At 34.1% G+C, this 24,461-nt stretch overlaps 1 protein-coding gene across 5 annotated transcripts in view; it reads right to left on the bottom strand.

Moving 5' to 3' along the window:
- LOC150090205 (uncharacterized) overlaps positions 1-24,461 on the bottom strand; it is a 480,645-nt gene that overhangs the window by 54,165 nt on the left and 402,019 nt on the right. For all 5 annotated transcript variants that reach the window (XM_090389774.1, XM_090389777.1, XM_090389775.1 and 2 more), the window contains 4 exons: positions 19,834-20,001; positions 7,822-8,114; positions 5,763-5,839; positions 296-467 (listed from right to left, as the gene is read on the bottom strand). In XM_090389774.1, the coding sequence (XP_090245900.1) occupies positions 296-467; positions 5,763-5,839; positions 7,822-8,114; positions 19,834-20,001 (710 nt within the window). The remainder of the gene's footprint in view (positions 1-295; positions 468-5,762; positions 5,840-7,821; positions 8,115-19,833; positions 20,002-24,461) is intronic.

The following is a 24,461-nucleotide window of genomic DNA, read 5'->3' as shown; positions in this document are numbered from 1 at the left end:
TATGTGTGAAAATACATCTCAAACTCTTGTAACTCAGGGAAACCAGTTTATCCAAGCAAATAAATACAGAAAGTGGCAAAGACATAAGAGATTAGTTTGAAAATTGTTAATTGCAATAACTTGAAATTATTATATTCAATTCCTTAAAATTATAAACCTGATTTCGATTTCATTCAGTATTCAACTTTGAGAAATGGCCAAATGTTATTTTCATACTAAAACATATTCCAACTAAAACTGTATGCATACATGTATTTTTTTTTTATTATTTTTTTTAAATTCAATGATTACATACCTCCTTCTGACAGATTTGAATCTACATGATGAACACACTCTCATATCTGATGTAATTTCATTATCTTTAATCCCAAACACCAGGCAGTTTGACTTTGTTAGAGGCCTAGATTGACTAAAATTGTCAAGCTCCATTTTACATACAGCACATGGCTGGGGTGGTCCATTCTCTTCTATATATACAGAAATATATAAAATCAAAAATGTTACTTAAGATGCAAGAAAAACCATTAAGGTAATACGATTTCATATATATAAGTTACAAAAAAGACATACAAATTACAAACCACAACCTTTAAAAATTTTTCAGTTAATGCAATTTGAAGAAATACTTTGACTAAAAATAGCAGATATATATATATGAAATTATGTAGAAGAATATGGAATTTGAGGAATATAAATAGAAAAAGAGTACCAGATAAATATAAATAATATAAATAGAAAAAAGATTAATGCCATCAAAATAATGATTGAACATTACATCAGTCTATATTATTTTTTAAAACTTAATACCAACTGGATAAATGGAGAATTTGCATACCACTGGAGAAATTTAATAAGAATTCAGAATATAAGTATTAGGGGTGAAAACTATACCCATAAGGCCAAAGGGCCAAGTATTTAGGTAACCTAAGTTAGACTTCATTGTTGTACCCTATAAATAAACACACAGATTATAATAAAATAGTAAAATTAAAATGGAGATGTAGCTAATTAATGAAAATTGGATACATTGAATGGAACGTTAACTAGGGCTAGCTCCACTCAATATATCCCATCACTAATTGGCTGTGGCTATCTGTTTCTGTTTGCCATTTGCCAGTTTGTCTAGGTTCAAATATACTGAGAATATAATTTCAATATAGTTTAATTACTTTAATATATATTAACTTTAGCAGAAAACTGGCAGAAAAACCGCTAGCCAAACATATAGCTGTGAAAATTAATAATAAAAATAATGGAAATGAATCAAGAATAATAAAAGTAAGTACTAACTATTAATTAGTGCAATTTATTTATGTAGTGAAAAGGAAAGGCTTATGCCAAAATTAAGGTGAATAGGAGGAGGAATAAGGATAGCAATAGACCTCAATCTCCCTCAAATTGCTCTAATAGATTTTGAGGTATAAAAATTTAGTTAGCAAGCTGAAAGCAAAAGCACAGAAACAGCATATTATATAGATACTTGGGATTTACTGGAAGTGTAACTGCCTGACCTTTTAGTAAGGATCCTGGTATTACAGTATGTATTGATATTTGATGTAAATTAGCAGAAATTTTAGAATACCTGATGTTTCATAAATCCAATAATGAATAGAAAAATTACCTGAAGTTCTATGAAAAAGATAAAAATAATATAAAATAATATAAAATAAAATAATTAATAGAAATACCTGATATAATAGAAGTTTTATGAATAAGATAAAAATATAATAAAAGTTTTTTGGGAAATTATAAGAATAAATCAGCATTTACTGAAATAGCAGATAAAACAGAAAATCAAAATTAGTTTTCTGTAAAGATATTAAATAAATAGAAATATAAATTAAATAAATAGAAAATAAACAATACCTTCTTGCTATGGACAACATTTATCAATAATTATCAACATCATCAAAATTTATCAATAATTAGCTACATCATTTTACTAGTTTATTATAATCTGTGTGTTTATTTATAGGGTAGAACAATGAAGTCCAACTTAGGTTACCTAAATACTTGGCCCTTTGGCCTCATGGGTAGTTTTCACCCCTAATACTTATATTCTAAATTCTTATTAAATTTCTCCAGTTGTATGCAAATTCTCCAATTTACCAGTTGGTATTAAGTTTTAAAAAATATATATATACTAGTAACCTTTATTAAGCAGTAAACAAATACATATCCTACAAATTATACAATTACATTTACATTTTCACACATTAAAGCAAAACTTTTTTTTCTGTTGACAATGCTTATAGTATCGTTAATAATACATAAAAATTATCGATAATAATATATAAAAATTATGCATGCTCACATATAACAATAATACACAAACAAAAATTATTAGCCATGCAGCAATCTTTTTTGTTTTGAAAGATTTTGTAACCTAGTGGTTGTACATGGTGATTTTTACATTGTAACCTTATGAAGCATATAACAGTACCATTTTCATAAAATAAGAGTAATTATTTCTTAAAATCTAAACAAACAAAAAATAAAAGTTATGTATTGTATGCATCACGTTACATTTTAAGCACATTTTATTATCAAATAATGCAATACCACAGGGTTAAAAACTCCTATACTGCAGTTTGAAAAACACTTAAGAAGTGTTTATCAAACTGCACCACATGATATCTAGTGAAAGGTAGGATTTGTGTAGTAGCAATTCACACAGGGGAAAATGAGTTAACTTTATGCACTTGTCAACATAAAATTTGGCAGAAATGCCCCTAGGAATATTCTAACTAAGACCTGGAATTTTGAGAACTGGAAATACGGAATAAGATTGTATCTATAATTTGCACCTTCCCAGTAACAGAACACAGGATAACAGTTGTGTCAATTCAACTTTTCCTTCTTGAGTAATGCATGAACATTTTTGAAAGTCTATCAAAAATATACTTTCATTTATATATGCATTTGAATTTGTCTATTATGATCATCCTTGGGACTAGAAATTACTGGTAACTTTATACATGTGGTCATTAGACAGAAATTTAGCCACATTGGCATTTTATTTTCACTACAAAAGCATCTAAGCTTTGTTTAAACAGGTTTTTCTGTAACTATCTATTTATTAAATGCAATTTTCTGCATTTCAGGTTTCAGTTAGGGATACCAGCCTTGTCTGCACACTATGAAAATATTTTTTACTGCAAAAACTCTTGAGCTTCTTTAACATATAAAATGCTTGAATGCTTGTTACTTTATGGTTTGTAACACTGGCTATATTTTCACAAACTGTTGTTCCTGGTTGTCTTGCAGCATTTCTTTGTTCAAAACATTTAATACTTTTTGTACTGTATCTTCTTCATGGAGGCTTTCAAATAATGGAATGTTAACACTGATCATTTTGCTGGAAGTGGTGCATACTGCAAGCAGTAGTGATTCTAACAAAGAATTAATGTTTACATGTAACAATGCTTCACCACTTTACCTTTCTCTCTGGTACAGATCAATCTTTAAGTATTAAATTGGTTTTGGTGAATAATCTGGTTATTATTTCCTAGCTAAATTTATCCATACATCCACAATGCTTAGTTTCTGAAAACAAAGTTACATACTGGAAGTTAATCCTGTTGTAGAGGGTCTTAAATTATTTATTTATTATTATTAATAATATCCCGAAACAGTTGAAAAACCAAAGTTGCAGACAACAGTAAATATTTTAAAGTCACATCTGAAGGTTATGAATGATGGTAACTGCTCACTAGCAGCACTCGGAGCTAATAAAAAAGCATCTTATTAAAACATCATTAGAAATGGTGTTATTTTATTTATATTTTAATGAAAATCAAATTCATTTCACCTAAATTTTCTTTGAAAGAGTTCACTTTATCTTGTAATATCTTATTTGATTTACCACACAATGAGCTGTCCATGGTCCTGGTTAGCATGCAGAGCCACATGCAAGATGATTACAGATTCAAGCTCATACTGCTGCTATGAAAAATGCATGGCCTATTGCGAATGGTAACACCAAAAATCTGACTACACTTAATTTAATGCAGTCACAATGACTTCAGCCACCTTAAGAATAAAAGGAAATTTAAAGGGGGGGGGGGGTACGTAAAGCTCTTAGCCTGAATACAAAGGGTTAATTGAGGAACCTGGTAACATTACTTTTCACAACAGTCCCCTTCGGAATCAATACACTTTTGCCACCACTGTGATGTGTTGATTCTAGCTGCAAAGAAAGTTTTCTCTTGGGCCTCCAGGAATGCATTCACTGCAGTAATGACTTTCAGTGGGAAAATGGATGTCAGCCAGGTATTTTTTCAAATTAGGAAAAAAGTGGAAGTCTGATAGTGCTAAATCTGGTGAATATATGGGATGAGCCAAGATTTCAAAGCCACTCATGCAGTGCAGCCATGACAATGACAGACTTGTGAGCTGATGTATCATTCTGATGGAACAAGACTCCTTTTCTGAGTTTACCCTCGGCACATCTTTGATTTTTTTTCATGCAAATACTTCACAAGGTCTGTGTAATATGCCCCCGTGACTCTCTGTCCTTTCTGAAGGTAATCCACTAGCAACACTCCACCAGCATCCCAATAATAGGCATCTGCTTATATGCCTATTACTCATATTTTCTTCAAATCTGTTTAGCTAATCTCCCTTTTTCCATTCTTTCTACTTGTCCATACCACTTTAGGTTGGCTTCAGTTTTACAAATACTTTTGAATATTTGTTACCAATGTTTTTTCTTATTTCCTCATTTTTAATATGATCTTGCTGCTACTTACATCTGTTAGTTCCATTTATTTTTCAAAAAACTCATTTGGAAACAGATTTTGGATAAAGTGCCATCGAACTATCTAACAGTTTCTGACCAATAACCAAATGTCTGTGCCCCCCAAATCTCTAGATTCTAGCTCCTTATGTTGCATTCACATTACACATGAAGTCATGCAATCCTGAGGTGGTATCATTGTACGCAACAAGTTGTGTTTTAGAATAGCTCAAGGTCGTTCGTTCCCCACCTAGTGAATGACCTTGAGTTGGAAACTGTCTTTTGTCTGTAGCAGGCTGTTTGTTATGGAAATGGAGGAAGAAATGGAATTGGCAATGAACAGTTTATCATTTTAACAATGGTGATTGCATGATTCAACAGTTAAATGTTCCTTAAAAAAAGGATAATAAATTTGTTTCTTCTCCTTGTATACAATTAAGTAATTGTGTTTCTGTATCCATGGTTTGTGTGATCATAAACAAACTAGTTTAAATGATTACCAATGGCAAGCAATCCATTGAATAAATTTTTTCCAGCATGTCAATTACATATAACTGTTGTGATCAACAACAAAGCAGCCAGTGCAAACTGTATTGTGTATGTTATATCTTCATCTAATCATTACAGTGGCAAGTTTGTTTATGTAATGTCATGAGAGAAAAATTTACCTGAAATTGCATACAGTGGGACTGTATGCTTTATGACTTGTGTTTACAGATGAAAATTGAAGCTCAACGTAAAGAGATTTACTAATGTCTTTGAAATTTAGCAAATATCACAGGAGTTACTTAGCACCTATTGACAGATTATGAGATTATCTGAGTCGTGCTAATGTTACCTCATTTTTCAGACAAAGAGATTGTTTCGCAACTCACATGAGACTTGTTTTTCATTAGGCATATGTATAAACTTTACAAATCAAGACACTTTTATTGTTATCATAGATAGCAATATGTAGTGTTGCTAAAGTCACTAATCTACATCATTTCATACCAGACAAATTTTAATCCTTTGTTTGACTTACTGTGCTGGTCACTTGCAGTGTCACTGTCACTTTTCTCTCCTGTACTTTCTTCCTCACTTTTCTTATCACATTCTTTTCTGAAAAGCAAAAAAAAATAAAAAATAAAAATAAATAAATAAAAATAATAAACATATGATTAATTTTTTATGCATATTTTATTTTTAAGACTGCAAATTTAATTTTTCAAATAAACTAAACAATTAAAACCTAAATCTGCAACAAAATTGAAAATTATGTAATCCTTACTTATATATTAAGCCATTACAGTAATGATGTAGCGACCAACAACAAAGCAGCCCGTGTGTTATTATGCCTACAATGTTAGCAAAATAATTAAGAATGGATAAAGAGAGAATTTATTGAATTTTAACCATCAATCTTGAAATTAAGATGGTCTGTGCAGATATTGTTGCAAAAAAAATTAGTTAGTTCATGAGATGTGAGAACAAGCTGATATCAACCTTTTACACAAAATATGTGAACAGAACCAAACTTTCTGAATAACATCATTAGAGAAAACAAAACATGGATATTTCAGTATGATCCTGAGAAGAAAGGAGAACAAGTAAAAGATGGCAAGTTCTTCAACAGTGTATTTGCTTTGAAAAAAGCAAAGCGAGCAAATATAAATTCAAAACTATGCCCACTCAGAATTCATTATCCAAGGAGAAACTGAATCAAGTATTTTATCTTCACAATCTAAAACATAAAGAAAGAAACAGCGAAAACTGTGATAAGATATGGGGAGGAAGATGTTGCTGCACAAAAATGCACAGGCTCACATGCATGATCAGTAAGATGATTTCTGATGGAATATAGATCCTTTTGAGGAATAATCCTCACTATTTCCGACTTCCCTGATCTGATTCCACCTGACTTTTTTTTTTGTTTTTTTCCCTATTCCCAAATATCAAAACTACACTGAAAGAGATACATTTTGGGAGCTTAGTGAAGTCCAGCAGTATATACTGAGGTAACTAAAATCAATACCAATGAATATTCTTCATAGCAGAAGAGAGTGGCTTTGGGTATAGTTGCCCAAAGGCATTTTGTCACACAGAAAAATGTATATATTTTGAGTCATATTCACTGATGCCTGATGATAACAAATCTTATAGCACAGCTTGTCATTTTTGACTAGAACATAGCCAGTAAATTTAATGTTACTACAGAAATAGTTGCAAGAAGAACGCAAGAACAACCATGCATCTGATGGTAGAGATGGGAAATAAAGGAAAAATTATCTTATTTATTTGAAGATGGAAAGAGTTGAAAGTACATCTGCCATGTGTAATGAGAAAAATGGTCTCATTGGGGTGATAAAATCAACACATGGTTTCACATGGGTTGTTTTCATTTCATTTAATTTTTGAGAGTGCACCAACCGCTAAGAGAATTTATGTGCAAAAACAATTGATTTCAAATAATTGTTAGGAGAGCTGCTTTTCGCAAATACATTTTATGAAATACCTTGAATCACCATCGGTTCAAAGAACAACTGTAAGATATGACAGTACAGTCTAATGCCAGTCTACTGGATGGGCAAAAGGCAAGCCTAACAGTGTGCTGGACAAAACAAAGGTGTTCTTGGAAATTAAGAAGAAATCTATTTCAGTAAGTGATGCCAAGTAGTTTAAGTAAATATTACTTCTTTTTTTTTTAAGATATCACATTATTGCTCTTTCTGAATTAGCACGCATACTGCAAAAGATATTTTCAACTTACATAAATGGCTTATAAATGCCGTACAACTGTTTTCTTAATATGAATGACTGTTTCTTGACTGAGTTTGTTTCTTAATATGCCCCTTAGGTTCTAAAAAGATCTGCATTAATGAAAGTCTTTTAGTCATTCAGGGTGATGATTCAGTATGGATGTTGAGAAGACTAAAAGGACTAAAGCTCTTGTTTTAAATTACAAAGATTGTTGTTGATAGCAGAATATTAAAATATAAAATTGCCATTTTAAAATAAACTAATAATCCCCCTCCTCTTTACTAAGAACTTTAGTTGACAAAAAACTTTTCTTTGAAATATTACTATTAAAAAAGGAAACAAACCTTAAATTATTGGGTATATGTGGCTGCTTCTCTTCTTCTACTAAAGAAATTCCAGAGTTAGAATTCAAGGTAGATGTACAAATTGTAGTTGTGCTTGTTGTTACAGGCGAACTTGGGCTACTAGGGACAGCTGAATTACTACTTGCTATAGTCACAACAGCAACTGTAGTTGTGGTAGTTACTGTTGTTGTTGTCATAGTAACAGTAGAAGAAGTGGAAGCAGAAGTAGAACTAGCAGTAGTAGTTGCTGTTACCTTTGCTTCTTCTTGTTGTTGGCGAGTAGAAATTACAGCCTAAATTTGAAATAAAAATAAAAATAAGTGAATAAAAACTGAATTATGAATGAAGTCAGTTTTCCCAAAAAGTATTACCTTGGTGAAACAAATTGATTAATCACATTTAATTTAAAAATGAAAAATGTCTTAGTCAAAATTCTACCACATATATGAGTTAGACTGAAAAGATTCCAATGTACATAAACTGATGATGAAAATGCAACTTCTGAATTTCATCCCTTTTCTTATTTTGTAAATCGTGTCATAAGTTAATATATCGCATATCATAAAACAGTAACATTATAACTTATTGGTTACTAGTATACAAAATAAACATTCGTATAAGTCTTGATGTTCAAAAAGAGGAACTTTCAGAATAGGCTGCTGATCAAAAATTTAGAGAAACCATAGAAATCATGAGGTAGTCGCAGAGAAACCCACTGTACAAAAATAATAGCATATCATGGAAAGATGGATGTAAAACTATTTACTTATTTAAACTTTTAACATAGGATGTTATGATGATAATTGTTTATGCAACAAAGCAGTTAAGACTATGAAGAATCAGCATGTCAGTAAATTGCACATATTCTACGGCCAACCATTTGCAAGTTTTGTTGGATTAAAAGCCATCTCATGATAAAATATTATTATAATGACTAAATTATGCATGGAAGCATGCAAACATTTGCATCTATCAAAGCACATTCATACACTCCCTGATGCAAAAAAAAAAAAAATAAATAAATAAATGGCTATCCAATTTTGCTTTTAAATTCAAATGTTCTACTTCTACCAACTTTTATTTCAATTACAGTGGTTAACAAAGTAAAACTCCACTCTTTCCATCAAAGATGTAAATGTACTTTTTCATGCTAGTTTTGTGTGATGATTTCAAATATACTCCTGATTTTTTTTTCTAATATATGTACTTTTCATAATATAACTGCTGAAAATATCAGTACTAGTTATTAATGTGATTTCATTCCAAAACACGACTGTTTACAATTACACTTTTACAGTTTAAACCCAATGTTTTACATTTTTAAACTAAATTTATGCCTATTATACACATAATAAAATAATACATATACAGTACATTATTGTAAAAATATACATTCACTGGCCAAAATATTAGAAACCTTTAGGATCATTCCATATCAAGTGGCCTAGGGGTCCCTGCTCGACCATCTTCAATTTTTTTGAAACTTGGTGAGGACGTTTAACCAGGTTTCAAATGAAGCTGTGCAAAATTTCAGTTCAAAATATAGTATGCTTGAGGCACCAGCACCATTTTGTGGAAGTCACTTGTGTTATGCAGAATAAATCACAAAAAATTTTCAAAGTTTTAAGTTGTTACTGTTGCACAACAGTGAGAGGTAGTGCTCTGAAACTTGGTATACCTAGTTAACTTTTGGCACAGAATGCAAAACTTTTGGTGTCCAGGCTCAAAAACCTTCAAATTTTTTTACAAAAACTGGCACCAAAAATTTGTAACAATGTCGCAACAAATTTAAGCAAGACTTTTGAAAGTCGTAACTTTGAAATAAAAACTTTTGGTACCTTCTTCAGACATTCCACTTACCAACTGCATGAATTCAGCCTAACTAAATATCAGCTCTTATACTTGTTTTCTGGCTGAGATATTTTCCTTCAAAGATTGACTCAAAATTTGAAAGTCAAATTTGATCTTAATGGGAAAATATCTTAATGTGGGACACCTTCAATTCTCTCATTTTTGCCAACCACCGGAAAGAGCAGAGTTTCAGCTACAAAGATCATGGGTCTTTGCACTTAAGCCCTTAAAAATTAAGCTTAAACATCAAGTAGTTTTATGTGCCGTAATGTTATTCTGTGAGATCTTTTTTGTTGCAGAACACATCCTTAATCTTGCCTAATGTGTAGAATAATCTAGAAAAAGAGTATATTCTAGAATTCTGGAATATTCTATTATTATTATTAGCCATATGGTGCAAGGAAGCCTGAGGCTTATGCTGCACCAGCCAAAAAAAAAAAAAAAAAAAAAAATTTCTGAGTTAACCTGAGTGAGTGAGAAGTAGTAGTAGTGGCATGTGATGCAAGAAAGCAAATGTGAGCGTATGCAGCATCAGCCAAAAAAAAAACACACCATTCCCTCCAAATGCCTGTCCAGTTCCTCCTTAAATTTATTCAACCTATCAACTTCCACAACGACAAATGGAAGTTTGTTCCAGCAATTAACCACCCGCTGGCTAAAGGTAAATTTTCACACATCTAATCTACATCTATCTTTTCTTAATTTGAATTTATGCCCCCTTAGGTTCGTAATCTGAACAAGTGGAAGGATCCCATCAGAATTCAGAGTGCTGAACCTATTCAAGGCCTTATACACCTCAATCAGATCACCACGCAGGTGCCTAGTCTCCAGCCTAGAAGTAGAAGGAAATCACCAAGAAAGAGAATGATGATATCCAGCTCATGACCCTAGCTGTGCCAAGCCCATACTCAACAGATGTGTGTCCCTGGGGTACTAAGAATAAACAAATACTGTACGCAAACTTTGTTAGAAATAATTTATACTGTCAGATAAAAAGTTTGGGAACAGTATTTGTTTTACTATGCTCCTGGTACCAGATGTGTGGCTATAAATAACTATTGCATAACAGTCCTCTTCTACAATGTGAAGCAAAATTCATACACCATATTGTATATTTTCAGTTTTATTTCATTATTATAAACATAATTATTCAGAGGTTGCAAAAATATTGAGTGTTCTCCTTCCTAAATGCAACTACAAACCTATCTTCTCACCTTGTTTGAATCGTGGTAACCATAATTAGAAACACATTCAGCACTTGGGAAAATGAAGTTAGACTCTAAGCAAATTGCTATTGCAAAATAACTGAAGGTCTACCATAATTTAAAAAAAAAATTGTTCTATAAGACATTTGGGAATGACCAGTACTGTTACTGTTGGGCCAAAATCTAATTCTATTGAATTGTTGCTTATTGGAAATCAATTAAATCAACACCTACAATTTTCGTTGTGAAAATTCCCAATTCTCTGTAGTGTCACATACAACACTTATCTCCAGGGATATATCAAAGACTTAAGCACATGAATGTAAAAATACACCTCAATTACATTTAAAGGATCCAGTAATACTACCATTTTGTTGCTGTTGACAGCACCTGGATGTAGTTGCTTGTGGGCTTCTGTGGTAACAGCTTAAATGTTCCTCTATGTAATTTTAAAATTTGGAACAAATATTGGCCATTTTATTACTTATGAAGTTAGTGCTAGAATGACCCACCCACCCCATTATGACAATCAGAATGTCACCAGGTATGCTTAAACAAACCATAAGCTGTTCTAGAGTACACCAATACTGTCCAAACAACATCAGATACAGCATCAAATAAACTAATTTTTCTCTTAGGGAATGATAATTTTAATATAAAATTAGTTTGACCTTTGTAACATTTAAATTTTTACCCAGATATGAAGGCCTCAAGTAGCTGCATGAGGTTAATGTTGTCACTGATCTGCAGTTGTTTAATATTTACACAAAGCAACCGAAGCCATGAGGCATCAGTATATAGAGTCGATAAACTATGCTGTTGGGCTACATGTTTTGGTGGATAGAAAATCCAATTTTCTAGAAGATGCAACTATGCAGACATCTCCTAAGATGCAAGACAAACTCACCACCAAAGAATGGTGGTGAATTCTAGAAGAATGTCCAAGAATTATAGAATATTCTAGAATTCCAAAAAAAAAAAAAAAAAGCTGATGAACATTCTAGAACTCTGGAATATTCTAGTTTGTTTGTTATTTGGTTTTTAGGAGCATTAGCAACTAAGGCCATATTGCTCCGGGGATATGCGGTGGTAATCCCTGACCTTTCTGCATCCTCCATATTTGGTGATCACTGGCTCAAACCCCAGTCTAATCAAGAAGCGTGTGCTACGCACTGCTGCTCCTGCTCACCTGGGAATATTCTAGAATCATACAAAAAAGTATAAATAGCTGATATTTGAACCATGCTGTTATTAATGTGTTTTATCTTCATGATGAACAGTTTGTTTATTTTGTTCCACTATTTTTTATTGTTTGACAGTAATAAAGTTAAGTTTTCATTGCTTGCAGAAACATCCACTTATTAGTCAGCATGAAAGCCATGGAATAAGATTTTGCTGGAGATAAGCTGGACTCATGCACCATCAGTCATATGGATAATTCTAAATGTCACGTGCTATCCTATACATGCAAAACTGAGTTTAAATTATTTAAAGAATTTGAAGAACAGCTGATAGGTCGACGTTGTGGATTAAAACTGGGTGAAGAAGACAATTTGTCTACATGATGAAGCTTTGCTTTTAACAAAATTTGAATTTTTGCAGTGTTCATGCTGCAATCCTTTCCAGAAGAAAAATCATATGGTGAAAAAAAGTTTACAACCAATTGATTTGTCAATGACAGACTGCCTGAAAAACCTAACAAAGGTAGACATAAAACCAGGCCAGAAGATGTGCCCATCATACTGAAAAGAGTTTAACACCCAAAAAGCAGCAACAGGAACATCAACTTCATCTGGATCTGACCATGATGACAAAATGCATGTGACTGAAAGCTTGAACAAGTTTGATGGCTATTGGTATTTCTCCTCTGAAATTTCAGCGAATGGCTAAGAGAGACTCATAAGGCTATGCCAAAAGGAAGGCAAGTCAAGTACAAGATGTAATTGCCAGTAAAATTGCATCTATTGGTGGCTTAAATCCAAATGACATCATGGAGCCAAGTGCAATTCATCAATGTGGAAATTGCTTAGATTACAATAAGCTGCTGAAAGAAAAGTTGATGGTATCAAGTCATTCAGAAATACTTCAAATATTAACACTAGTTCCAGTTAGCTGGTCTATAAAGAAACCAATGGAAGAGTTTAGTGTCTCAGAAAGAATGTTCAAGAAAGCTAGAAAACTTAAAGCAGAAGAAGGAATCGTGGCCAGAGCTGGAAAAAAGCTTTCTGAGCAAGTAAAGCAAAAGGTGATGGAATTTTTTTAAGATGATGAATTTAGTTGGATATGCCCTGAAAAGAAAGATTACATTTACATTAGAAATGCAGATGGAATAAAAATGAAAATGCAAAAGCGACTACAACTCATCAACTTGAAGGAAATGTTTATAACTTATCGAGATAGATATGGATCTGACATTGGATTTTCTAAATTTTGTGAACTTCTGTTCAAATGTGACACACCAGGAACATATTCATAGCTAAGAAATAAGAAGACAAAACATTTTTGAAAAGAGAAGTAAAAAAAAAAAAAAAAAAAATTAAGTTAAGTTCATAATCTAAGCTAAGTTAAGTGTATAAACAAGAAATTTTGAATAGGAAAGAATAAAAGTAAATATAAGAGATGTTTGTGAGTGTAGTATGTTGTTTATGTCAGGTCACTTTGCCATCAGAAAGCAGTTGAACTCTTCAACTGCAATCTGATGCCCGTCCCTGACACGTGGAGCCAGACCTGGTTCTGTCTTTAAAAGCTGAAGCGCCAAAGCACAATTAAACACTCAACAGAGAGAGTGCTAGACTGTTGAGTGCCAGCTGTCCAGCCTTGGGCTGCCCAAACCCAAGAACTGAACAAGAGCCGAACAAAAAAAAAAAAAAAAAAAAAACCACTTAAGTGGTCCATGCCCAGGAGCCCCAGACCCGACCAAAAGCTTCCAGGTCTGAAGCTCCCAAGCCCTGATGCAATCAATGAAGATTCTAGTTGTAGACAGCCAATTCAATGTCCGTGAGGTTTCGTATGATAGATCTTTTAGGGAACACAGCATTTGCATACTTTTGTAAGGCCTGAAAGTTGTTAACTCCTTGCACCAATCCATGTACGTTATCTTCATTAAAATTAGCTATCTGTTTTCCCAAAAGACACCGTTCAGCATTATAATAAGGACAAGAGAACAAAATATGCTGCCAAGTCTCTGCCGCTCCACAAGAACACCATGGATCTGGCTCCAACCCTCGAGAATACAGTTTATCTCTGATCGACCCATGACCTGTTAGCAAAAAACTGGTATACATAGACGGACAGAACCACGACAACACCGGTTTAGTAATGGCAAAATCTGCCACAGGAATGATCTTCCTGGTTATCTCTCCCACCTCTGAAGAACTCCACCGTGCTCTCCATATTCCGACCAACCCAGTCCAAATTCGAAGTTTCTCCTCCTTAACTGTAGCTGTAAGATTCAATGACATCCCTAGATATTGTGCAGGAATACCTTTCTGCATCGCATACATCATTCCTCTATAGACCACATATAAATCCAGAGGTAACAATCCAGCAATCACCTGAAGTGCCACCGTAGACACAGTCCGTGGTGCATACAAATAAGTCAGTATCATAGAACGTTGCAATGACATTAACTTACGTTGGATAATGTCTCCTAGTTCCACTAGGAGACTAGCCAGGCTACATTGCATCATTTGTCATTTATTGCAAGGATGCTGAACTTCAGAATATAAGTTTCTGCATAATCTGTGACTGCCTTCGACATGACACAATTGCAGTGCATGTTTTTCTAACCAACTTAACTGAATATTTGAAGTTTCATGACAGAAATCAGACACATTTACTACTTCAGTGATGGTTCTGCAGCTCAATACAAGAATTTCAAGAATTTTATTAACTTGTGTCATCATCAGAAGGATTTTGATATCAGTGCTTAATGGAATTTCTTTGGCACTAGCCATGGCAAGTCACCATGTGATGGAATTGGTGGAACAATAAAACGATTGGCAGCATGTGCAAGTCTCCAACGCCCAACTGAAAACCAAATCCTGACACCAAGAAACATGTTTGAATTTTGTGACAAGCATGTGACTGGAATAAAATTCTGTTTTGTTTCTAAAGAGGAAATTGAGCAAGTAAGGCCATTTCAAGAGAAAAGATTCATAGACGGTCATACTACTGCTGGAACAAGAGAAAATCATCACTTCATTCCTACTGATGTAAGACAGATTCTTGTTTGCAGAGTGTCATTCTTCTACAAATGACACACCATATCATTTGTAGCTCATGTAGATCAGACTAGTGAAACCAATATTCAATATGTGCCAATTGTTAATTTACAATCTGGCCAATACATTGCCTGTATTTATGACAATAATTGGTGGATTGAAAATATTTATGAAATTTCATTTGAAGAACATGAAGTATTGGTAAATTTCATGCATCCTCATGGAGCAGCTCACTCATTTCACTGGACTGCTAGACAAGATGTCTGCTGGATTCGTGAACAGCAAATTATTGCCAATCTACCAGATCCAAAAACAACAACAATGGGATGACAATATAGCTTGCCTGAAGTAGTAATATCAACCACCAATGAAAAATTCCAGTCCATTACGAAGCAGTGATTCAATATCTTCACACTCATTTGCTTATTTCAAATTGTATTGTGTTTTAAATAAATTTTGTTGCGGTTATAACTTCAAGCTTAGAAACCAATAGAACATCATCTTTATGCTTGGAATCCTGAATGAATACCACATTTCAGGCTTGGGAAATAGCACTAAAGAAACCCATGCAATTTATTTTCTTGCCATTTGTACCCCATTGTAAAAAATACAGATCTTTTTGTGCATGGGCAATATATGCTTTCTCCTTAAACAAAAGGGCAGAGTAACTGCAGAAAATTTCACTCTTGTAAATGCAATAGTTCTGTCCTCATTGAGATTTTTTTTTTTTTTTTTTTTTTATGAAACCCCCAAACACGAGAGGTATTAGAACCTATAGTACTTAGTACGTGCTTGGGTTTGAAGGCTGAAAAGACAAAATAAAATATTTGCTGACATTCAACTTGAACTTCTGTAGACTATAATTTTCAGGAAATACGTATGAAGGAAGATTGTTCCAGAAAACAGCAGTTGAATGAATACACGAGGGAGATGAAAAGTTGGTTCTGTGAGTTTGAAGTTGGACAGTAAGTGGGTGTTGGCTGGTGGCGGAACATGATTGGACTATTTTGAAAGAGAGAGCAGGAATTATAGAAGCCAATTCAGAAGAGCCGACTGGATTAGCCAGGTGGGTAAAGTGCCTGCCTGGCAACCCAAAGGTTGCGGGTTCAAATCCCGCCTCGGGCTTGGATCAGAGTAAAATGCAAAAACTTTGGGAGGTGCATTTTGGCCAATGCGCCAATAACTAACAAAAAAAAAATTCAGATGAACAGTGCCCGTGGAAGTATCTGTAGAAAAGGCATGCAGCAGAAACAATACGTCTATGAGACATTGAGCAGAGACTGTTAGAGAGGGGTCATAAATTAACCTAACTGCCCTCTTCTGGATGGAATCTTGAAGCCTGAGAGAGGTTTTGGGAGCACTGCCCCAGATGTGGAAACAATATTCCATGGTAGGACGAATTTGTGATTTGCAGAGTGAACAGCTGTTTGGAAGAAAAGTAATGCTGAGAGCGAAAGAGAAAACCAAGTTTTTTAGATGCAGAGGAAGCAATATTTGTAATGTGCTTGGGCCTCCGTAGCCAAGTGGTCAGGAGCGGGAGTGCAGTAGCACACGCTCTTTGAGTAGACCGGGGTTCAAGCTCCTGACTGCTGAATATGGTCGATCTGCCAACCTGCAACGGACCAGCGTGGCAGATTATGGTCCATTTCCCTCAGCATGAATTGTTGAGGAGGCTTCCAACCTGCAGTGGGTTGATAATGGCTACACTTTACTTTTTACTTTTTTGTGCAAAGAGAGATTATAAGTCAGGGTAATCCCTAAAAGAGATATATCAACTTGCCTAAAAATTGGAGTGTCACCAAAGATAAGCATAGGAGCAGAAGAATACTTTTTGCGAGATATAAGACAAGACTGAGTTTTAGAAGGATTGAAATCAACTAAGTTGTCTTTGCCTCACTGGAGAATTACCTGAAGATCGGCATTTAAGGAATTGGCAGCAGATTTTCGAGAACTTGAAGCTGATTGAGCAGAGCAAGGTTTCTCAAAATGGAAAGTGGAATGCAATGTGCTATGATCGGCAAAACTATGGATAGGATTTCCAGTCATGGAAGATCATTAATATACCAAAGGAAAAGAGCGGGGTAAAGAACTGAACCTTGGGGTACACCAACATTAGTGGAGAAGTTAGAAGACAAAGAGCCAGCTAACATCATCCTCAGTGAACGATCAGAGAGAAACTGGATAACCCATTACAAAAAACAGTTGGCAAACCATAAGATTGAAGCTTGTTTAGAAGACCTTTATGGCAAACATGATCGAAAGTCTTTGAGATGTCAAGAGCAACTGTTTGTGTTTCCCCAAACTTTTCCATTGAATTTGTCCATAAATGGATAACATAAGCCAGAATATCACCAGTGGATCGACACTGATGGAATCCATACTGGCGATCGTTGATCAGATGGAAGGTTTCTAGGTAGTTTAAGAGTTGGCGGTTAATTGATTTCTCCATTACTTTACAAAGAGTAGAAGTAATTTCAGTGGGGTGATAATTAGATGGGAGGGACTTATCATCCTTTTTTCAGGAACTGGCTGGATATGAGCAAATTTCCAAGCAGAAGGGAAAACACCTTTGGAATAAGAAAGTGAAAAAAGGCGGCAAAGAACAGGAGTAAGTTCAGGAGCACAGGTTTTGAGAACAAGTGGAGAAATACCATCAGGACCTGAAACTTTCTCGGCATCAAGATTCGTCAAAATCCTTCTGACATCCTTTTGATGGAAGACCACAGGAGGCATTGAATGGAGCATGTTGGGAATGGTGGGAAGTGTTTTACCAAGATCATTAATACATGAGTTGGAAGAAAAAGTAATGCTAGCAGATCAGCTTTATCCTTTACCGAAGTGACAACAGAACCATCTGATTTTGACAGATGTGGAAGCAGAGATGGACAAAAGTTGCAGCCAATAGCTTTGGCAAGAGAGCAGAATGCTCGGCTACCATTAGGGCAAGAAGCAAGTTTTCTACTCTTAGCTTGTTCAAAATCTAGTTTGGACTGATTAATAACTGGTTTACAATTGTTGCAAGCTTTGGTGTAAGCAGAAATGGAAACAAGCCAATTACGATATGCAGCGTTCTTCTCTTGAACAGACTTAGTACATTTACTGGAAAACCAAGGTTTAGAAAAAGGACAAGATTTTAAAGTGGAGTGTGGAATAAAGAATTCCATTCCTACAAGAATAATTTCACACAAGCCAATTACAATATAAAACATCCTTCTCTTGAACAGGCTTAGCTCATTTATTTGAAAACCAAGGGCATTTCCCAAACCTTTTTAGTCGCGGAACACTTTTCATCTCACAACATATTCATGGAACACTTACGAAACAAGTTTAGTGGAAGCCAAAGAACTGTTTGCTAATATTTTATTACATATGAGGCACTGTGCATTAGGAGCATCTTTATTTCCAATATATGTAAAGCCAAAATTCAAATAACTGTCATTATACTTTCCTTTTGGTCTTTTATTAGTTGGTTACTGTTTTTCTCTTCGGATTTTTGGGGGACAAAAGGCTGCAATTGTTCATCCTCACTTTGAAGTGTGACAATATTGTGTTCCTTTTCATCGACCACAGTTGTACTACGCTTCTCGTTTTAAAGTTCCTTTTTTCAATCACAAATCTATGGTCACGTTTTAATAATAATATTTCAAAATACGAATAATTATCAAAAAAAAATTTATACAAGGAAGTGAGTTTAGTTATGATATTGGTTCACTCCCTCCTCTTCTTCTACCCGTGTACTCTAGGCTAAATTGCATATGAATGGCATACTAGATCACCACATTGCTACTTTTTCATGTGTCAATTACCTCTATGTATACTTCTCTATACAAAGCCCACCAAAATAAAGTCTTCCATCGTCTATTTGATTATTAGTCAATGCCAGTATATTAATAACTGAAGAAAATTATGTTAAATATTATAATGATACAAAAGTGGTGTACACTACAAATATGCAAAATTTATTTATTTTATTTTTTTAATTATTAATTACGTTCTTTTGCGGAACACTTGTTTACATCTCACGGAACACTAGTGTTCTGCAAAACACAGTTTGAGAAAAGGTTTAGATAAAGGACGAAATTTTAAGGTGGAGTGTGGAATAAAGGATTCCATTCCTACAAGAATAATTTCACTGACACAATCTGAGCAAATGCTGACATCAGAAGTTTTGAAACAGTAATCCGACCAAGGAAAAGATGAAAAGAAATCTTGCAGGTCGTCCCTTTTTGCATTCCTGTAATGCCAAACAACATGAGGTTGGGAACAGCCATGAGATAAAGGCTCCATTGGAGAAGAGAATCACATGTACTTAGAAGGGTTGTTTGTGAGAAAAAGATCGAGCATGTTGGCTGTATGGTTAGGATTGTCCGGTATTCTGGTAGGTAAATGAACAATCTGTGTGAGGTCATTAGTAACTGCAGAAGCCTCAGCATCTCAACCAGCTGGAGTTGTGAACATTAAAATCACTAAGGAAAATTACCTCACTGTTAGGAAAGTTGGACTGGAGAAAGTCAAGTTGCAAAGAGAGGAAGTCAACTGAAAGATCCATGAAACTTTTTAATTCTACTTAGCGAGGATAGCAATCTTTCTGAAAGAGATGCTAAAAGTATAGGTGTAAAACCATATGTTCATAAAGAAACATATAAAAAAGGGGAGAGAGAGAAGTACAAATAAGTGTATCATTATAAATTATGCAGTATTATAATAATTTTAAAAATTTCAAACTGACTTACTTGGCCAGGCTGATTGTGAGAATGTGGATGAGGTTGTGGTTGCTGGTGCTGATGCTGAGGTTTTACTAATGCTCTATTTTTCTTCTTCACATTGTTTTTCCTAAGTAACTGTTTATAATTTTCACTCTTTTTGGTTAAATAGTAATATTGGACACATTCTGCAACACTCTGAAAAGAACAATGAAAGTTTCATTCTTTAGATGATGCTTTAAGTACATTATTAAAATACCATTAATTCTAATATAGCATGGAGGTAACTATGCAATAGTTACTGACATTCAGATACTTCAATATTAGTGGGTCTTGGGCTAACAAAGTTAAACTACATTATCATAGTTCTGAGCTTCCAAATAGAAAAAAAATTTTGAAACAACTATTTGATAAAATCAGTCACTCAATGCTAAAAGGAAGAGCCTGTATCAACCAGTGCTGAATGCCAAAAACTAACGTCTATGTAACTACACTGCACCTGTAAAGCTTCTTGTGTGGCAGTTCATTACTACTGAAAATGGAAATGACTATTCTTCTTCTTCTGAGTAGAATAGACATATCCATTTCCAGCAGTAATGATGGTAATTAATTGGTGATTAAAACCTATGAGACAGGGGTGTGTGTGTGTGTGTGTGTGTGTGTGTGTGTGTGTGTGTGTGTGTGTAATTTGAGCCAGCAATAGGGGGAAACTGAGCAAATAGTGTTATAGAAATGAAGAAATGCTGCTATAATCATGATTAAAGGAGGTCCAACTCACTGTTAATTGCATTTTTGTAATATTTTGGTAGTACAGTATATAACTTCACAAATCACATTTACGGAACTTAGCCAGTCTGGCTACTTATAAAACTAAACTGCACAATGAGGCACTAAAAGTTCAGATTCTGCCATCTTCAATTTGGTATCACTACCTTAAAGGAAAGAGCTAGTCAACGTCTTCTAACTAATTCTGTAAACTGAAGGACAAGTTGAGCAGCCATTCGTAACATTCTTATTGGCATGTCTCACAATACTACACTGTTTCTCCCCCCGCCTTTCCCACTTCTGTCACAATATGATGCACAGTTTTCTTATTTTCATTTTGATTACAAAACGTTCAATGTCTTCTGCACTTGAACTTGATAGCTTTTTTTCTAGAATGTTCTTATTTCAAAGATCTCTTACTAGCTGACAAGCACCTTCTTTTGAAATCGCTTATGCTTTTGGGATAGATCTGCTGCCTTCATTGAAATGAAACTTTCACAATTTGAGACTTCTAAAAGCCAGAAACACAAGTTCCTCCACCATTTCACTCATTTTTGATTGAATGAATAACCAGCACAGTAATGGTCAACTCTGTCAATGGAAACTATATTTCTTGTGTATTCATAAATAGCAACTAGCTTTTCAATTTAAATTTTCGCCATCCTTTTATTTTTCCTGTTATTACTTGAGCCTCAGCATTACAGAAAGTAAAATGTGTAAGTAAAGTTCTTTAGTCTGTCCGTGCTAACACTTGGACTTGATTCTCTTTTCAAAAAGTAATAATACAGCCCCTCCCCCAATTTTCTTTGTAGCCTTCATTTCTGGTGATAATCCCATCCTGTTTCTCATAACAGTGCCCATTAGGTGTATATTTACTTCTGCTAGTAGAATACAAAAATTAGTCAGTGAACAAATGAAATCCACTACCCTCAGTACCATGAAGCAGTTTTTGGATGTGAGAAATCACAATCCACAAGAGTCAAGTCTGGCTCTTACTAAGCTGTTAGTTGCAAACTTTCCAAGATGTGGCATAATAGTTCAAACATAACCAGCTTATGAGCCATCTAGAAGAAACAGATGAAGATCCACTTTTTTGGCTTTTGAAGGTTATAATGTTTGAATAAAATTCTACACTTAAAATCAATAATATTTTCATCTAATACAATATTTCTTTCTGAAACTAAATATTCACAAAACTTTCTATCCAGACAATTGCAATATTTTTTGCTTTAGAGCCCCGGCTTTGAAATCTTTTTGTTTCTTCTTTTGTTGGTAAGCACAGATGTAACATTCAAAATATCTGCAGATATCTATTCCTGCTATATATGAATATAGCTGTTAAATACGAAGATCTGATCAGGTTATTATTTGGCTTTTCGGAGCATTAGCAACTAAGGCCATATTGCTCTGGGGATATGCGGTGGTCATTCCTTGACCTTTCCACATCCTCCATATTTGGTGGTCACGGGCTCGAACCCCGGTCAAATCAAGAAGTGTGTGCTATGCACTGCTGCTCCTGCCCACTTGGCTATGGAGGCACCGATTTGATCAGGTAACCTGTGCAGCAGGTTACCTGAACAATGGACAGCAATTCTACATGCTTCCACTGTTTTGACATTTGTATAGTTTCGGGATCATAGTAGATACAAGTTTTATCCATTGTGATGCCATGAAAAAACCCTCTTGCTTTTCCTGGCACAACAACATTTCATGTGCACATCGTGTCCTTTAATTCTTCTGGTCAGGTCTGGGAACCCATCTAGCAGATGCTTTACTCATATACAACTGTTGATAAATGACATTCTCCACAGATTCTATACTAATTTGGGGCTCTGCAGCTAGTTCTTTGATGCTAATACATTGATCTTCCAGGATTAATGCCTCAATTTTTGCAACACTTCTGTTACAGCAGCTGCTGGGAGTCCTGGAATTTCTTCATCATGCACTGAGGTTCTTCTGCATTTGAACTGTTTACACCAATGTGCAACAACACTGTAACCTGGGCAGTCTTCTCCATAAACAGTGATCATTTCTACATGGATTGTTTTGAGTGTTTTCCCTTGCAGAAAGAGTAACCGAATCACTGTTCTGTATTCCACTTTATTTGTTGACTTCTCTTCATTCAGTGCTGCAAAGAAAAATAATGAATTTTCAGATCAAAACCAAAATTTGTATGGTTGCTATAGAGATTTAAAAAGGTATCAAACAAAAAATTGCCATCTTTCTATCAAAACTACTTCTTCATGAATACAAACTTTTTTGAACCCTCTCCCCTCATACATTCTTGAAAAACTGAATTCTGTCTAACCATTTTTTATATCAATATTCCTTTATATAAATTTTTTCATTTAGTCCCATGTTGGTAATAACACCTAAGAACTCCTTTGGTTCATTTAGTGAAACCGAAACTCAGTCACACCATACGGAACAGTTGGAAACTACCTTATTTGAAAGAGTTTTCTTGTCCATACTTATTCATTCCTATTACAATTTCTTCATATAAAACAATCAGTAAGAAACAGGTGAAAAACTTCAAGCTTGGGTTTTTTGAATGGTTGCTTAATCAGAAATAATCATTATCATTGGAAATCTGCAGATGGAAACAGCAAAGGAAATACCAATATAATTTTTTAAATGGCATGTTGCACAGGTTACCTGATCAAATCATTGAAATAAAAGCACTTCAACTGTATATGGTTTAGAATCTATTTATTATTAATAGGAGTCTAACAGTCATACGTTTTGCAAATGTTTTCCTCTCCACTTATTTGGTGACTGTAATCCTGCAATTGCACCATCACAAAATAACAAAATACTAAACTGTTTAATTGAAACATTTAACTTGCTTAGTCTACGATTTTGCACACAATCTTTAAGTGACAAGTTGTCATTGATTTCTTCATTACTGCTAATAGGCATATTGTTTGAATCAAAAATAACATTATCATTGCTATCCGACAAAACTTATTCAAATTCTGAATCAGAAAGTTCTAATAATTCTTTCATTAGAAATATCTTTATGAGATGCTGATGGCATATCTAAATATTTCACTCTAATGCAAAATATAAGATACTCTGTGACTTCTAAACTGAAGAAAAACAATGCAGGCTGGTGTTAACAAAGTAATATAAACACAAATAAACATTGATTTATTTTTTTCAGATTGTTCATATGAAGTATAAATAGATGGCAGTACAATAATTATGCCAGCACAACAAGAAAACAAATTTCGTAAACAAAATACCAACAGTCAGGGTGGCCACAACACTGGACTCTTAGTGGAATTTTACAATTGTGCAGTGGCTGTGACATTCAACTGAAAGGGTCAACTATTTAGTGAATTTTTTTGAGAACTTTTAATCATCTGTAAATAACATCAACATAGCAATTTTGATCCATTTGTGAATTAAAACTAAATAATTAATTTCATTTTTACTGTAATGTTTAAGACTTACTGTACTTTTCTATGTACTGTATGTTACCACTATCTTGAAAAGAATGGCTCCATTTATATTGTACTATGCACAATAAGTTCAGACAGAAATGCATCAATTTTCATTGTTTTTTTTATGACTATAACAATATGACTATCTGAATTCTGAGGGCATCAGATTTCGGAGGTCAAAGTGCATTTCTGGATTGTAAATAATGATGAATTTTTTGATAAAATGTGCTCAATTTTAAAGAATTTCAAATTGTAAAGTGCTGGATTTTCCTGCAGTAGTACACTTCTCTTTGAGACAGTGCTTATTACTAAAAATGTGCTATATACTGTTACAGTATAACAATTTCTAGAATTAGCTTTTACTCAAAAGGTAAAATTCCTTATTATTTTATAATGATTAAACAAGTTTCCTATTATAAAAAATGGGCCAAAGTACTATTAATAATC

The sequence above is a fragment of the Mastigoproctus giganteus genome, chromosome 2, assembly GCF_048544385.1.
Source record: "Mastigoproctus giganteus isolate SK-2022 chromosome 2, ASM4854438v1, whole genome shotgun sequence".
Lineage (NCBI taxonomy): Eukaryota > Metazoa > Arthropoda > Arachnida > Uropygi > Thelyphonidae > Mastigoproctus > Mastigoproctus giganteus.
The sequence above is the reverse complement of the archived record's forward strand: the minus strand, read 5'-3'. Positions and strand labels throughout refer to the sequence as shown.